This window comes from Anabrus simplex, chromosome 2, assembly GCF_040414725.1.
Source record: "Anabrus simplex isolate iqAnaSimp1 chromosome 2, ASM4041472v1, whole genome shotgun sequence".
NCBI lineage: Eukaryota > Metazoa > Arthropoda > Insecta > Orthoptera > Tettigoniidae > Anabrus > Anabrus simplex.
In genome coordinates this window covers 1,054,859,635-1,054,876,327 of record NC_090266.1, presented here as the reverse complement: position 1 = coordinate 1,054,876,327, position 16,693 = coordinate 1,054,859,635, and the positions used below count along the sequence as shown (strand labels likewise).

At 37.4% G+C, this 16,693-nt stretch overlaps 1 protein-coding gene across 1 annotated transcript in view; it reads left to right on the top strand.

The window, feature by feature from the left end:
• The window catches only part of LOC136864682 (E3 ubiquitin-protein ligase HECW2), a 277,203-nt gene that overhangs the window by 25,974 nt on the left and 234,536 nt on the right, over window positions 1-16,693 (top strand). The window contains exons 2-3 of the mRNA XM_067141994.2: window positions 4,984-5,131; window positions 11,774-11,978. Coding sequence (XP_066998095.2) covers window positions 4,984-5,131; window positions 11,774-11,978 — 353 coding nt within the window. The remainder of the gene's footprint in view (window positions 1-4,983; window positions 5,132-11,773; window positions 11,979-16,693) is intronic.

The window sequence follows — 16,693 nt, the reverse complement described above, 5'->3', positions numbered from 1 at the left end:
GCTTGACTAAGTGGTATGTATTAAAATAATAAAACTAGTATGTTTTTATTGTTTACCCACTTATTCAATACAATAAAATCTTAAAAATTAGGTCTTTGTCATTATTAAATTGTCAACATAACAAGTTATTAAATTAGATGGTACATGTTTCGCCTCTCATTGTAGGCATCATCAGCCATAGTTTCACCTTAAGAATAAATCAGGTACCTGATTGGAATTGACTTATGAAATACTGTTGATTTATAATGATTTATAACTATATTTTGTGAAATGGATGAGAGGTCATTATAAAATGATTATAATATAAAATGTAGTATATTATTGGATTAACAAAAGTTATAGTAATAGCTGAGTCGAAAAACATAACAATTATTTGAGAAATTATGACTTAAGTTGGTTGAGTCTTAATATTAAAAGTTGTTACAGTATGGTTAAAAAATCGGAAAGCACATTCCAATTAATTATCAAATGGTATGTTGTTAAACACTTGAACAATGTTGAACATTGAAATTTCATCTGGTAATAGTCCTTGGTTCAAGGAGTTAATATGTACTGATTTTGCTTTTTGTACGTATAAAGTTGAAGAATCCACATATGGCGTGGTACTTTTTGAGATAGTACTAGTTTGAATACTGGATCCCGTTGGCCATTATTAAAGTTTGTTGTAGACGTCATTGGGCCATCACCTTTGGTGTGGTATTTGTAGGAAAAGTTTGGAATTGGTGTAACTCTTTGTTGTTGGACGTGTTGAAGTGAGCGTACTGCTCAAAAGGGAACGATGTTGTTGTAATAGTTGTTGTCAAACAGTGGATAGCCAAGTGTGTGATGAAAGTCTGTAATTAAAATTCTTTTTGTGAAATATTATTGAAGAACTAGAATTGAAAGAGGGGGCTAGCAGTGGAAGTTAAATAAATAGTGTTGACACTTCTCCCTTCGACCACTGAGATGTTAACTTATTATGTTTAGATCTTTAGAACTACTGGCAGCCGCTGAGCTCTTACTTCGCGTGTACTAGCTGTGGCTCTAAAGATCTCAACATAACATTTAACATCTCAGCGGTCAATACTTTTTATTAAACTTCCACTGCTAGCCCCCTCTTTTCAATTCTAGTTCTTGAATAAAATATCACAAAAACTTCTTAAATTACAGACTTTCATCACACACTTGGCTATCCACTGTTTGACAACAACTATTACAACAACATTGTTCCCTTTTGACCAGCACGCTCACTTCAACACGTCCAACAACAAAGAGTTACACCAATTCCAAACTTTTCCTACAAATACCACACCAAAGAAGATGGCCCAATGACGTCTACAACAAACTTTAATAATGACCAATGACATCCAGTATTCACACTAGTGAACTATCTTAAAAAGAACCACGCCATATGTGAATTCTTCAACTTTATATGTACAAAAATCAATATCAGTACATATTAACTCCTTGAACCAAGGACTATTACCAGATGAAATTTTAATGTTCAACATTGTTCAAGTGTTTAACAACATGCCATTTGATAATTAATTGGAATGTGCTTTCTGATTTTTTTTAACCATATTGTAACAACTTTTAATATTAAGAAACAACCACCTTAAGTCATAATTTCTCAAATAATTGTTATGTTTTTTGACTCAGCTATTGCTACAATTATTGTTAATCCAATAATATACTACATCTTATATTTTAATCATTTTATAATGACCTCTCATCCATTTCACAAAACATAGTTGTAAATCAACAGTATTTCATAAGTCAATTCCAATCAGGTACCTGATTTATTCTTCAGGTGAAACTATGGCTGATGATGCCTACAATGAGAGGTGAAACATGTACCATTTAATTTAAGTCTTGTTATGTTGACAGTTTTATAATTTTTAAGATTTTATTGTATTGAATAGGTGGATAAACAATAAAAATAGTAGTTTTATTCAATACAAGTACTTTCAATACGGACCCAAGAATGATTTTTTATCATGTGTAAGTGGTATGTCCGAGCTGTCAGTGGAGAGATGGCGTGGAATATCATCAGTAGACTAATAAGTTTGAGTGGTGTCTATAAAAGTAAGAAAGATCACAATATGAAGATAAAGTTGGAATTCAAGAGGACAAATTGGGGCAAATATTTGTTTATAGGAAGGGGAGGTAAGGATTGTAATAACTTACCAAGGGAGATGTTAATAAATTTCCAATTTTTTTGAAATCATTTAAGAAAAGGCTAGGAAAACAACAGATAGGGAATCTGCCGCCTGGTCGACTGCCCTAAATGCAGATCAGTAGTGATTGATTGATTGTCGTTCCTTTAATCTCATTATTGACGAGGTTGGCATCAGGAAGGGCAGGCGGTCATAGAAACTCACTGCAAGGATTCATCACACTTTATAATACCCGACCTCATAAAGAAACGAGACAATGGTTGGACATACAATACAATCCAATACAATCCTCACCAAGAATACCTAATAAAAGAAATAGATAGTGTGCAGAGGAAAGCAGCAAGATTTGTAACAGGGGATTTCAGGAGAAAGAGTAGTGTATCAGAAATGTTAAAGGAACTTGGGTGGGAAACTTTAAGTAAGAGAAGGGAGAAAAGTAGACTTACAGGATTATATAGAGCCTATACAGGAGAAGAAGCATGGGGAGATATCCGTGAGAGGCTTCAGTTGGAAAATAATTATATCGGCAGGACTGACCACAAATATAAAATTAGAAGGAATTTTAGCAGAAGCGATTGGGGTAAATTTTCATTCATTGGGAAGGGTGTGAAGGAGTGGAACAGTTTACCAGGGGTAGTGTTTGATCCTTTTCCAAAATCTGTACAGATATTCAAGAAGAGAATAAACAGCAACAGAGAAAATAAATGAAATGTTAGAGGGCATTCGACCAGTGCAGGTTATTGTATATAAAAAAATGTGTGTGAATAAATTAATTCCATCCCCTGGTCTAAGGAGTTTGGACAGCCAAAGTAGGGGACTGCCTGTAGGGGTGAAGTACAGTGGGGACTTCGAGGGCCCTGGGACCGCTACGGTAGCTGTGAAGGCCCTTCAGGAACTCTGAAAAGTGGTGGCAAAAGGGGCTCTGGTTAAGACGCAGCAGGTCGTTATGCTACTTAGGATCCAGAACGGGGGAAAAAAAAAAAAAAAGTAAATAAATAAATGCAATGTAAATATTAATGTTATACCAGTTGTATAGTATCATTTGAAGTAATTCCACATACTGTATATCAGTTGACTATATTTGTAAGTAGGACAGGATATATTATAAGTAGAATTTTGTAAACAATATAAATTTATTAAGGATGAGCTGTGTGTCTAATAGAAAACATTGTTAGCGTAAATTGTATAATATTGTATTATAGGAAAAATTTTCTTCTCTTGTTAATTTAATATTTAGTGCTTGACAATAATGTATTTTAGTGTACCATTTGCCACCGAGGTAGACACCTCATTTGCAAATAAAGAGATTTTGATTTGATTTGATTTGATTTGATTATATTTCACTTGGTATTATAATATTAAATAGGCAAACTTTATCTCTAAGGGCTTATTTTATAATAATAATAATAATAATAATAATAATAATAACAACAACGTCAACAACAACAACAACCTGCCCTAAACAGTTTAAGGAAAAGGATATCAGGAACTTGGAGGAAGAAGGGCAAACCTGAAAAAAGAGGTTTCAGGAGAATGCGTTCATTGTTGTGAAAGGCTCCCAGGGTAGTAAGGGTGAATGCGTATTTGGAGTAAATAAAATAATTCTAATGTAACTGAAATTTATACAACATTTTATTTATTGTAGTATTTGCAACACAAAAGTATTAATATTGCATTTGGTGTTTATTATCAGGGTTTTCAATGCATGTCAAGAAGTGAATTTGTTTACAAAGAATCAGAAAATAGAAACAGGTGCCACTTAAGAGGGCCAGAAAGAGGAAGAAGGGTGAATCAGAAATAGATCGGAGTGAATTCAAAGAAACTGACGTTTTCCGGAAGGGGAATGCCCCTTTATTCACCCTTACACCTCAAAAAAATCCACACTTGGTTTTCTGGGCTCTCTTCGCTTCCCTTCATTCTTATTGAATGAAGGTAAGACAAAAGGTGACATAGGAGAAAATCAGGTATCTACATATACTCTACACCTGCTCGGTCAATATATATATAATTTAAAAAAAAAAAGTTTTTTGGTTTGCCCTTCCTCCTCCAAGTTCTCAGTTTTATAGCATTAAAATATGTATTCCATATTTTTCTTATTTCTTTCTTATATTGACTTTTTATATTATTTTGATTTTTTCATTTCATATTTTCATATTTTGGCAAGTCCGGCTCCGTGGCTAAATGGTTACCATGATGGCGTTTGATCCAAGGGGTCCCAAGTTTGATTCCCGGCTGGGATGGGGCTTTTAACCTTCATTGGTTAATTCCGATGGCTCGGGGGCTGGGTATGTGTGCCATCTTCAGCATTAGAATTCATGGTAGGTAGGGCCCTATCCTCATACACACGCAGGTTGCCTATAAGGCATCTACTCGAAAGACCTGCACCAAGACTTCCCGGAGGCCACATGCCATTATTATTATAATATTTTGGTAAAATTTTCTTTATATTGTGTCTGTCTCTAATCATCAGTCGTTGTATTACAGTATTAACTTTTAGATGCATGCAGTTAGTCTCAAGCTACAGTTATAAAGATACTGTACTTGTACGAATGCCTTCTTGATTAAACAGAAATTTATATAAAGTTAATGTGAATACTATAGGTATTCCACGAATGGAGCACTTCCCTATTACTGATCAATTACCGTGTTAATGATTTCTCAGTTCTGAATCGCTGCTTGGGTTCGGACAGTGATTTCTCTGGCTGCTTGCTTCTTTAAGTAAGAAGCTGAACCACATCTGTCATTATTTTATCTGTTTGATGATGTAATTTTTGAAGTAATGAAGATTTGCCGGAAATGATTTTTTTTTTTTTTTTTTTTCATTTAGACTGGGAAGCTCGCATTGATAGCCATGGACGGATCTTCTACATTGACCACGTGAACAGAACTACAACTTGGCAACGACCTACTCCAAACTCAGCAACTCGTTCGAGGCCATCTAGCAATGAACTTCAGCGCCAGCAACTTGATCGCAGGTAAGATGTGTGACATGCCTGGCTATTATTGCAGTCACCTGTAACAGTTTTCTCCCTCCCATGATGAATTTTTCTGCTGGAACTTCATTTTTGTTATTCATAATACGAAATGCTCCTCCTTGCGAATGCTCAACTTAATGGCCTTTATGTCTAAGGGGCCTGGGTTCTCTTTGCGACATATGTTTAATTCCTCTAGCTTGGAGATTAGGTGACTGTATTTGTCTCAACACACACCCTCATTTACACACAACATATCACATTACCATCCTCCACAGAGGCACACAATAGTAAATACATACCTCCTCATAGAGTTTGTGTCAGGTAGGGCATCCGGCCCATAAAACTTACCCAAATCCACACCATATGCCAAATCCAAAAAATTTAGGAAAGGCTGGGAAGGGAGATTGAAACATATAACTTTGTCTGTGAGCAAGCTGGTATATTGCCATCCTTAGCCTAATGTGCATATCTCAATTTTTTAAATTTTCTGTTTTTTAACCATAGTAATATGTAGGGGGTAATTGTACTTACTCCCTAAGCAAAGTAGTCATTACCTCAGTTAGATAGCGATGAAATACACCAGTATCATGTTTTCCTTAGTAAAGTAACTGTAACTCAGATCCAACTAATTGGCTGTAGTCATACTGTATGATTTTTCTTATTCTGTTGGAGCTGTGAAACAAGCATCATGTCTCACTGAGGTACTTGCAGTGGATCTAAACCATTTTTTTGTTGCAGAAATTGGATTCAGGTTAACAGTAGAGAATCCAATGGAACACTTTTGTGATGAGTTAGAAGGTCAACTTCGATCCAATCCCCAGAAAGAATGGGTTGCCATTCCTCCACAGACATTCATACACCTAATTGAAAGTGTCCACAGCAGAGTTTGAGCCGCCATAAAGGCAAAGGGTGGTCCCACCCCATATTAATGTCCAATAATAGGGAATGTGATATGGGTAAAGTCGAAGTGCAGTTTCAGATAGGTGTCCGGGTACTTTTGATCAAGTAGTGTATTTGCATGACATGGTTGAAGAAGAGTTCAACACAGGAACTTACATTGTGAAATACAAATGCAATTTCAGCTTAGCAGACCCTACGGAAGTAAACTTCTTGACCATGAAAATAAAAAAAAATTAAATATCCTCAGTCAGTCAGTCAGTCAGTCAGTCAGTCAGTCAGTCAGTCAGTCAGTCAGTCAGTCAGTCAGTCAGTCAGTCAGTCAGTCAGTCAGTCAGTCAGTCAGTCAGTCAGTCAGTCAGTCAGTCAGTCAGTCAGTCAGTCAGTCAGTCAGTCAGTCAGTCAGTCAGTCAGTCAGTCAGTCAGTCAGTCAGTCAGTCAGTCAGTCAGTCAGTCAGTCAGTCAGTCAGTCAGTCAGTCAGTCAGTCAGTCAGTCAGTCAGTCAGTCAGTCAGTCAGTCAGTCAGTCAGTCAGTCAGTCAGTCAGTCAGTCAGTCAGTCAGTCAGTCAGTCAGTCAGTCAGTCAGTCAGTCAGTCAGTCAGTCAGTCAGTCAGTCAGTCAGTCAGTCAGTCAGTCAGTCAGTCAGTCAGTCAGTCAGTCAGTCAGTCAGTCAGTCAGTCAGTCAGTCAGTCAGTCAGTCAGTCAGTCAGTCAGTCAGTCAGTCAGTCAGTCAGTCAGTCAGTCAGTCAGTCAGTCAGTCAGTCAGTCAGTCAGTCAGTCAGTCAGTCAGTCAGTCAGTCAGTCAGTCAGTCAGTCAGTCAGTCAGTCAGTCAGTCAGTCAGTCAGTCAGTCAGTCAGTCAGTCAGTCAGTCAGTCAGTCAGTCAGTCAGTCAGTCAGTCAGTCAGTCAGTCAGTCAGTCAGTCAGTCAGTCAGTCAGTCAGTCAGTCAGTCAGTCAGTCAGTCAGTCAGTCAGTCAGTCAGTCAGTCAGTCAGTCAGTCAGTCAGTCAGTCAGTCAGTCAGTCAGTCAGTCAGTCAGTCAGTCAGTCAGTCAGTCAGTCAGTCAGTCAGTCAGTCAGTCAGTCAGTCAGTCAGTCAGTCAGTCAGTCAGTCAGTCAGTCAGTCAGTCAGTCAGTCAGTCAGTCAGTCAGTCAGTCAGTCAGTCAGTCAGTCAGTCAGTCAGTCAGTCAGTCAGTCAGTCAGTCAGTCAGTCAGTCAGTCAGTCAGTCAGTCAGTCAGTCAGTCAGTCAGTCAGTCAGTCAGTCAGTCAGTCAGTCAGTCAGTCAGTCAGTCAGTCAGTCATAATTGATCTGCATTTAGGGCTGTTTCCCATGTGGCAGAATCCTATCACTTGTTTACATAGTCTTTCCTTGACCAGGGCCTAAAAGCATACGAAGGTGAAGGGCGTGTCACCTGAAAAAATTGGACTGATTTGAAAAAGAATAGGTTCCACTTTTGGGGAAAACTTCCAGTTTCAGAAGGAAATTTTTTAAAAAATAACCCTGGTATTTCACTAGTCTTAACTGCTACTATTCCAGCTTTTCATTTTCAAAAGGTTTTTAAAATTATTTTTTCATACACTAGTGCTGTATAAATTTATGCAAGAGAAATCTTTCTATTTGAACTGATTTTGAAACTGAACTAGACTGATTTTTCACAAACTTACTCTTGTTACAATCCCAATTAGAATTTTGTTTCTTGTTCAACTGCTTTATTAATAACTACAACTGCAAGAGTTTCATTGAAATGTGTTTGTTAAGCGTTAAGTCAAATTAACAAAAGGTTAACTGACATTGAACCTAAAATTAGGTATGTACAGTACTGGGCAGTTTGTCTGTGTGGTTTGATTCACGTAGCTCTGAGCTTGCATTCGGGAGGTGGTCAGTTTAAACCTCACTGTCGGCATCCTGGAGATGGTTTTCCATAGTTTCCCATTTTTAAACCAGGAAAATAGTAGGGTTATACGTTATATTAAGGCTATGGTTGTTTTCTCCTCAGTCCTTGCCCTTTCCTATCCCACCGTCACCATAAGACCTGTCAGAGTCGATCTGAAGTAGAACTAATAACATTATTTTTTGTTACTTGTTTAAAAAGGTTTTTGGGAACAGAGGGATGGGAAAGGGCTAGGATTAGAAAGGTGGTGGCCATGGGCTCACTTAAGGTACAGCCCCAGCATTTGCTTGGTGTAAAATGGAAAACCACGGAAAACCACCTTCAGGGCTGCTGATGGTGAGATTCAAACCCACTATCTCACGAATGCAAGTTCACAGCCGCGCGACCCTAACCGCACAGTCAACTCGCTTGGTGAAACTGATACCAAAAAGAGGAAAAAAGAAAGGCATGTACAGAATTAATAGTCTGGAGTAACTCCAGACAGGAAAATCGTATCTTGCTATTTTCGTAACTAAATAAATGCTTTGTTAAATGGACATATCAAATTTTTAAAGTATAATTTTCTTTTTCCTACAAAAATATTGCTGTTCATTTGTAGTTAATGGAAGTAGAATTAGTGTCAATATAAAAATATTAAAATGTGATTTAAAATGTGGTGCAGTATGTAATTTAAAAAATTGTTCATTTGCCGAAAGTTTGATGTTCTTGAAATACGCCTTCAGGTGTAGGAGGGCAGTATAGAAATCATACTATTTTCTGTAAGGAAGTGCAGAGTGAACAATAATTTGATGTTGATCATGTTTGATTTATTATAAGTTACTCACTGAAATGAAATGGCGTATGACTTTTTAGTGCCGGGAGTGTCCGAGGACATGTTTGGCTTGTCAGGTGCAGGTCTTTTGATTTGACGACTGTAGGCGACCTCCACATCGTGATGAGGATGAAATGATGATGAAGACGACACCTACACCCAGCCCCCATGCCAGAGAAATTAACCAATGATGGTTAAATTTCCCGGTAATTGAACCCGGGACCTCTGTGACCAAAGGCCAGCACGCTAACCACTTAGCCATGGAGCCGGATAGTTACTCACTGATTCTTAGTAACACTGGAGACCTATGCTTGACTGTGATCTTTTTTATCATTGTATTTTTGGTTGTTTGCTTACATAGCTGTTGCAAACCTAAATAGTTTTCTTTGTGGTACTGGTACGTGGAAAATTCTTCATTTTTGGACTGAATACTATCTTATTGAATCTTGTATTTGTATATTTACTGGCACATAAAACAACTCTTGCAGGTCCAAATTCCAGCACCTCAGGATCTCTGAAATCCATATAAAAGTACACAGTGGGATATAAAACATCTTCTTCTTCTTCTTCTTCTTCTTCTTCTTCTTCTTCTTCTTCTTCTTCTTCTTCCCTGAGAAAAAGTATTTTGAAAGTGGACCCACCACTGCGCAGTTCAGGAATGTGTAGCTGTAAGCTTACATTCAGGAGATGGGGTTTGAACCCCACCATCGGCAGCCTTGAGGATGTTTTTCTTTGGTTTCTCATTTTCACACCAGGCAAATACTATGACTACATTATTTAAGGCCACGGTTGCTTCCTTCCTGTCTTAGCCCAGTCCTACCCATAAAACCTGCCTGAGTTAGTGCAATGTGAAACCAATAGTAAAGCAATTGAATGAAAATGGCCCAAGCCAGGTTTTAAGCCTGTATATTCAGATATATAGAATGGTCCGAATGAGGCTACACCTGGTTTAGATATGTGCTTTCCTTACAAGTATGTTTTGATTTCTAGATAGGAGGGATACTGGTATGAATTCTTTGGTATAATGAGTATGCCTTCATCAGTAGAACAGAACATCATCCATAACTGCCATAGGCTATGGTTGTAGACATTTACAGAACTTTAGTAAGCTAGGTTTAACTAAAAAAATAATAACTTTTGAAATATTCTTAGACAGACTTGGTGGTTATGTCAGAATGGCTTATGCATGAATATTAGAGATTCAAAATGATCAAAAAGAAATTATTCTGAATGAAGAAACAATTCAGCAGTTGTTAGAAATTATTGAAACATTTGCATATTTCTTTATTTCTCTTTGTACTTGTTAGTATCAGTATCAGTTCAGATCAACTGTCCAGATACAAAATGGACTAAACATACATTGCATCTGAGTACAGAAATGTACTGTATATGTTGTGTGACCCCTGACCAGGATATATTGGATATTTAACAGTTAATGTTTTATGTTACATTTTGTAGTATGATTAAATTTACCTCTATATTGATCCTTCTGTCTAATTTCCCCTCTTGAAGTATATTCCTTAAGAATTCTTTCTCAGCCCTAATTTCAAATAGCACTCCTCTTTTTTTTTTTTTTAATTTCATTAGGGCCATCTATGGACCACGGTGCTTGTGTTTTAGCTGTTTCTTAATGTCATCGTCTTTGTTTGCCACAATTGGTGTTCTTAGCGGATGGTTTGGCAGCTGTTTTCTTGTTGGTACCTCGAGCTTTCCTGATGGCTCAGTAGTCCTTCATTTTCCGGCTAAATTCAATCTTACGTTCCTCAGACCATTTCCTGGTCTCGTCCTTTGGTCTGTGGGTAACTTCTGTAAGGGATGTTACGAAGGATTTAGTTTTAAGAGTTGTATGATAGTTACTCTGATCAGCTATGTTGTTTTGATTTATATGAAGTTACAAAAGGTCCTTCTCCACTTGCTTCATCCACTTTTATTTATGAAATAATAATTAATTCAGTTAGTGTGGTATTGAGTATGCAACAGTTGTTTTATCACAGTTCTTTTTGTCTGAAGGGTTTTATTTTATTTTGTATGTGTCCATCTGTTATGAAATTCTATTTATTCAGTGTTACTTGTCCTTTTGATTTATTATGCAGTATGTCATAGTATTCAGTCTAATTTTTCATTTTTCATTTTCATTCTTTGAAACATGTCACTAATTTTACATAAATTGATCTTATTTTATTTGTCTGTAAAAATATTGTAGACCTTTTTGTGTTGATGAAGTGCACAAAGGACTGGTGAAGAATTAATTTGTTTTAATTAAATGTTGTGTCAAGTAAATGGTTGTGATGGCTTTGCTAAGAGGTATAGGAGTTATGTATTGTACTACAGTGTAGTACATGATGATTGTGAAAAGTGACACCACCCATGTTTGTGGGTAAAGATATTCATATGTAACTTACCGGTACTTGGAATGTAACAGTGTGTTGTTGGTGGTATTAAAAGATGAGCTCTTCGCTCCTAAGCCAGTGGCTCAGCTGTGTTAAAACTCTAGGCCCCGAGAGATCACCTAAGTTAAGCAGCATGAATGTGGTGAATAATTAGTTGCTGTTGGTAAATGAAGAGGTGTAAAGGAACTAACCTACCCATCATAATAAACTCCAACTCAGGATGCCTTTGGCTTAAATGGAGTACTGCACACTATACTGTTCACTAACATTCACTACAGTGTTCATTTATAACAAGCGCCTAAAAAGATTAAACATAATTAAAAATGGTCTTATTCCTAGATGTGACCGTTTAAAGGATCGTCTTGAATGAAGATTGATATGTAAGTATTGATGTAATATCTTGGAGCTGGGTGCTGGCCTTCTGAACCCAAGTTGATGAATTCATTGCTGTCTCAGTCTGGTGGTATTTGAAGGTGCTCAGAACTTCTCCAGGGCAAAATTCCAGCACGTTGGCATCTCTAAAAGCCTTAAAAGTGGTTACTGGGATATAAAACCAATAACACTATTATCATAATCATCACCACCATCATCATCATCATTACTATCATCATCTTGGAACAATACTGACATTTGTATGATTATATTGTTACAGGTACCAAAGTATTCGACGCACTATCACTTCTCGCCGCCTGGAGTCAGAAGATTGTGGTTCTGTGTCTGACTTGGGTCCTGGACAATCTCAGATTGTACCAGCAGAAAGCAGCAGTGGAATATCAGTGTCAGAATTGGTTCAGCATATGCCTGCTGTGAAATTCATCTCTCGACCTGACTTCTTTTCTATTCTGCACATGAATGCTGTAAGTTGTTAATGTATTTAAATACCAGTTATAATATTATTTCCTACTACTTCTAAAACCTTTCATGAATAATATCTTATACCTGTAGTAATGCAAAGACACTAGGATATTGCTGTGCCACCTTCCAGGGCTCCAGGTTAAAGGGGTGGCAAAATCTTAAAACAAGATCAATAAATACATAGTTTACAACCCCATGTAAATTCATCAGAACACAACAATAACTGACACATTTTATATATTTTTGCACTCCTTTCTCTTTTATAAGTTGCTTTACACCATTTTACATTGCCTGACTAAAAAGAAAGGAAAAAAAATTGAAGCCTCCAGAAGAAATGGACAGATGTCAATGACTGGGCAAGTTGGCTGTGCGGTTAGGAGCACGCAGCTGTGAGCTCGCATCTGGGAGATAGTGGGTTTGAACCCCACTGTTGGCAGCCCTGAAGATGGTCTTCCGTCGTTTCCCATTTTCACACCAGGCAAATGCTGGGGCTGTACCTTAATTAAGGTCACAGCCGCTTCCTTCCCATTCCTAGGCCTTTCCTGTCCCATCGTCGTCATAACACCTATCTGTGTCGGTGCGACGTGTAGCAAAAAAAAAAAAAAAAATTTCAATGAAACTTCATGCACTTACACACCATTGGGAGGGGGAGAGGGTGTAAGTGATTAGCATTGAAATTCTCTGAGGCAGATAGAACGGTCACCAGAATGCATTAGTGTTGTTTGTGTTACCAGGCCTGGTAGGATATATAAGGAGTCAGATGTTGAGTGATCTCACTGTTAAGGATACCGAGTTGTCATGTACTTGTGTGAGACTGTGTTATTAGAACCTGACAGAGTTTCAAAGGGTCTCCATTTGGCCACTGGTCGAATCGTGCAATATCCAGATTTTTAGGGCTTTTGGATGTGACAGTGGTCCAATATTGGACTGCATGGGAACATTTGGGTAGGCATATTCATCGCTAAGGTTCCGGTCGAACACTTCCCCTGCACGTATTGTGCACCCAGAACATCATAACCCCTTCACGTCTGCCTCTGCCATCCGAGAACAAGTAATGGACTCTATTGTAACTTGGAGCCAATAACTTGAGTAAAGAAAACAAAGTTTATTAATAAAACTGATACACTCAAACTTAACGGTTCTGTATACTGATAACTACCGAATTGAACTGAACTATTCACAACCAAAGAATACAAAGATTCGGTCGACGTCACAGAGATCCTGATAGATGGTGCTACTCTTATAGAGTTATAATAGTTCTCCCACACTTGTTATTGATTTTTATACACTAAAAAATAAGGTTAACTATAATTGAATCTTTTTGTAATGTTTAAGTACAGCATAATCACAAAAATACACTGGAGCACGTGTTTCTCTATTAGAACATTGAGGGGTCTGTGCTGGCTCGTGGACTTCTTCGTCTGCTGCATCTGGTTCCTCAATGTTGACAGGATTTTCAGTTTCAGGCAGAACTGCTTACTTGGGAAGACGAACCAAGTGTCCCAAGTTTACCAAATCGGGTTTTTGGTGGTCTGCATGGTTCTTCGCTTCAGGCACAATTGATACAGATTTCTGTGGCGGAATGGCAGTTAGTCTGAGTTGGTCGATGTGGCGTTTGAAGACATAACCATTGTTAAGTTCCGTCCGATAATGAAGATGACAAAATTTTTTCATTATTTTTCCAAGCTTCCTCTATTCTTTATTGTTTGCATAATAATATGCTTGTACACAATCTCCCACCCTATTTGTCATGCTGATTGGTTGGGAGCAGGAGCAGTGGTTGGTTTGAATCTCTTCAAATAAGTGCATCAAATTTCATATGAATTTGTCTATGCAGGTACAGTTCTGCTGGAGATTTCCCACAATTTAACGGCATTGCTCGATATCGAAAGATAATTTCTTGAACTTTGTTCTGCATTAACATAGATTCTTTGGTCATTGTTTCCAGTCTCTTCTTGAGTGTTTGGATGTTCCTTTTAGCTATTCCATTCATCGCTGGGTTTTCTGGAGCAATACATTTCTTAAATATTCCAGTTTCATTAATTACAAAACGGTTGAAATTCTTCACCTGTGAAAAAGGTACCATTGTCTGAAATACATGTGCCGAGAGTAAACACAAAGAAGCAGTTCAATTGTTGAATGAATCATGTGTAATATGTCACTAGTCCCAAAAATGTCTGTACTTCTCCAACTGTCCTTGGTCTACTCATTTCAGTGATAGCTTTAATCTTCTGTGGTAATTTTGAAATTTTATTGAATTCAACAATATGTCCTAACAATTAGATGCGTTGTTTGAAAAATGTGCACTTCTGACGATTGAGATGTAGAGTAGGTCGTACTTCCACAGTTGTTTGAGACAGGAAGTGAGGTTCGCTTTGCTTTCTTCTTTTGTCTCTCCATGTATTATGATGTCATCAAAGTACTTCTCTGTCTTTGGTACGTCTCGTAGGATTTGATCAACGATTCTGTTGAACTCGGCAGGTGCTGTCTTTATGCCAAAAAATAGGCAATTCATTTGATATGTTCCCTGATGAGTTGAAATAGTTTTAATTTCACTTAATTGTTCATCTACTGGTTCATGTAAATAAGCTTTAAATAAGTCAAAATGGCAGAAGAAACACAGATCGTATAGGCTGTTGAGAATTTCACTAATTTTCTGGATTGGATAATGAATCCGTAAGCCGCTCATTTACCCCAACTTTGTAGTCCACGCACTGTTAAACTTGTCCATCAGTTTTCGGTAGAACCGCAAGAGGAGATCTCCAATTGCTGGTTTTGATTTTTGTAATAATACCAGCTTTTTCTAATGTGTCCAATTCCTTTTATACTTGGTTGTGAAGTGCATTTGGAATTTCCCTTTCTTTATGGAAAATTGGTTTTGTTTTTTTCTCTTGGTTTAAGAGATGGGAAACAACCAATCTTCTCTTGAAAAATATCATGGAATTACATAATAATCTCATCTACTTCCTCAACACCGTGAATCGCTGGAGCTGTTGTTGAATACCTTTGATTCACATCCCTCAAATCTTTTTTCAGTTGCCGTATCCAACTTCTTCCCAACAGAGCTATATAATCTACTGGTATAATGTAGATGTCGTTTTGCATTGATTGTATGCCCATTATATTCCACATTAACTCAAACTTTCCTGTCTGGAGTGAATATATCTTTTGTGTAAGGCATGAAACTTACATCTACTGGTTCTAAGGGAATGTCAAGTTTGAGTTCAGCAAACAGATCCTGACGCAAAAACATGTATCCTGAGCCTGAATCAGTTTTGACCATAACAGGTTTGCCTTGAATGTTGATTGAGTATGAAAATGTTGAAAATTAGTTGTTGTGGCTTGATTCAGAAGAATGTCAGTTATTTGATTAGTTCCATAGTCACGCACATTGGTCTTGTATTCTTCTTCTTCATCAATATAACTAGTTGATTTGCGATTTAACAACGTATGATGCACACTTTGACAGCATGTCCATCCTTATAACATCCAGAGCATTTAAGGTTTGATTTGTCTACTCACAATATTTTACCAAATGGTTGTTTCTTCCACATCGTAGACAAAGTCCTTCGAAACCTAATTCATTGTAATCAGTTCTTGATTTTCTTTGAGTTGTTGACTGATCTTAAGACAATCGTTGAGCTCAATTTTGATATCTTTGTTGTTTGAAGTTCTTTCCCGAATTTTGTGTCATCTTATAGAGATCAAGAGTTGCAGAACTGTTCATATTTGTTGGTTTTTGGTTTAGCTCTTTGGAGTTGATCTTTGAGGTTTCGAGAACAATAGCCTTGGATACAAGATTATTAAAGTCTTTTTCTTCTGATTGAAGCAATAGTTCTCTAATCGAATTTTCTCTAATTTCACTAATAATTTGACCTTGAAGGAAAATATCTTTTTCTTCTGATTGTAGCAGTAGTTCTCAAAATGAATTTTCTCTAATTCCACTAATAATTTGACCTTGAAGGAAAATATCTGCAATAGATTTTTCCACATTCACAAGGGGATATGAATTCATAATCTGTGATTCTTGCGAGTTCAGCAACAAATTCGGCTATTGATTGTTGATCATATTTATTTTGATAAAAATTTATGCTGGGCTACAAGTATGTTCTTCTTTGGGGCCAAATGCTTTTCCAGAAGTTACACGAGTTCATCATATGTGTTCGCTTTAGGTAATCAAAGCTGAAACCATGTGAAAATATTTAGTACCAGTTGAACTAAGAAGAAACTTTGCACAATATTCTTTGTTATCATTGACATTTTTTATTTCAGTATAATTTTTAAACCGAGATTTATAGTTACCAAATGGCTCTTTTGCCGGGTCGAATGTTTCAAAATTTGGTAAAGGATTTGTGTTAATCATTGGTACGTTTTGTTCTGGATCATTTTGAATATCCCTGGACTGCAGTTTTAATAACTGCTCCAAAAAGACCTTACCGAGCTTGATAGCTGCAGTCGCGTAGGTGCGGCCAGTGTCCAGTATTCGGGAGATAGTGGATTCGAACCCCACTGTCGGCAGCCCTGAAGATGGTTTTCCGTGGTTTCCCATTTTCACACCAGGCAAATGCTGGGGCTGTACCTTAATTAAGGCCATGGCCGCTTCCTTCCCACTCCTAGCCTCTTCCTGTCCCATCATTGCCATAAGACATATCTGTGTCAGTGCGACATAAAGCAACTTGCAAAGAAAAAAAAAGACCTTGCTGAATTTACATGAACT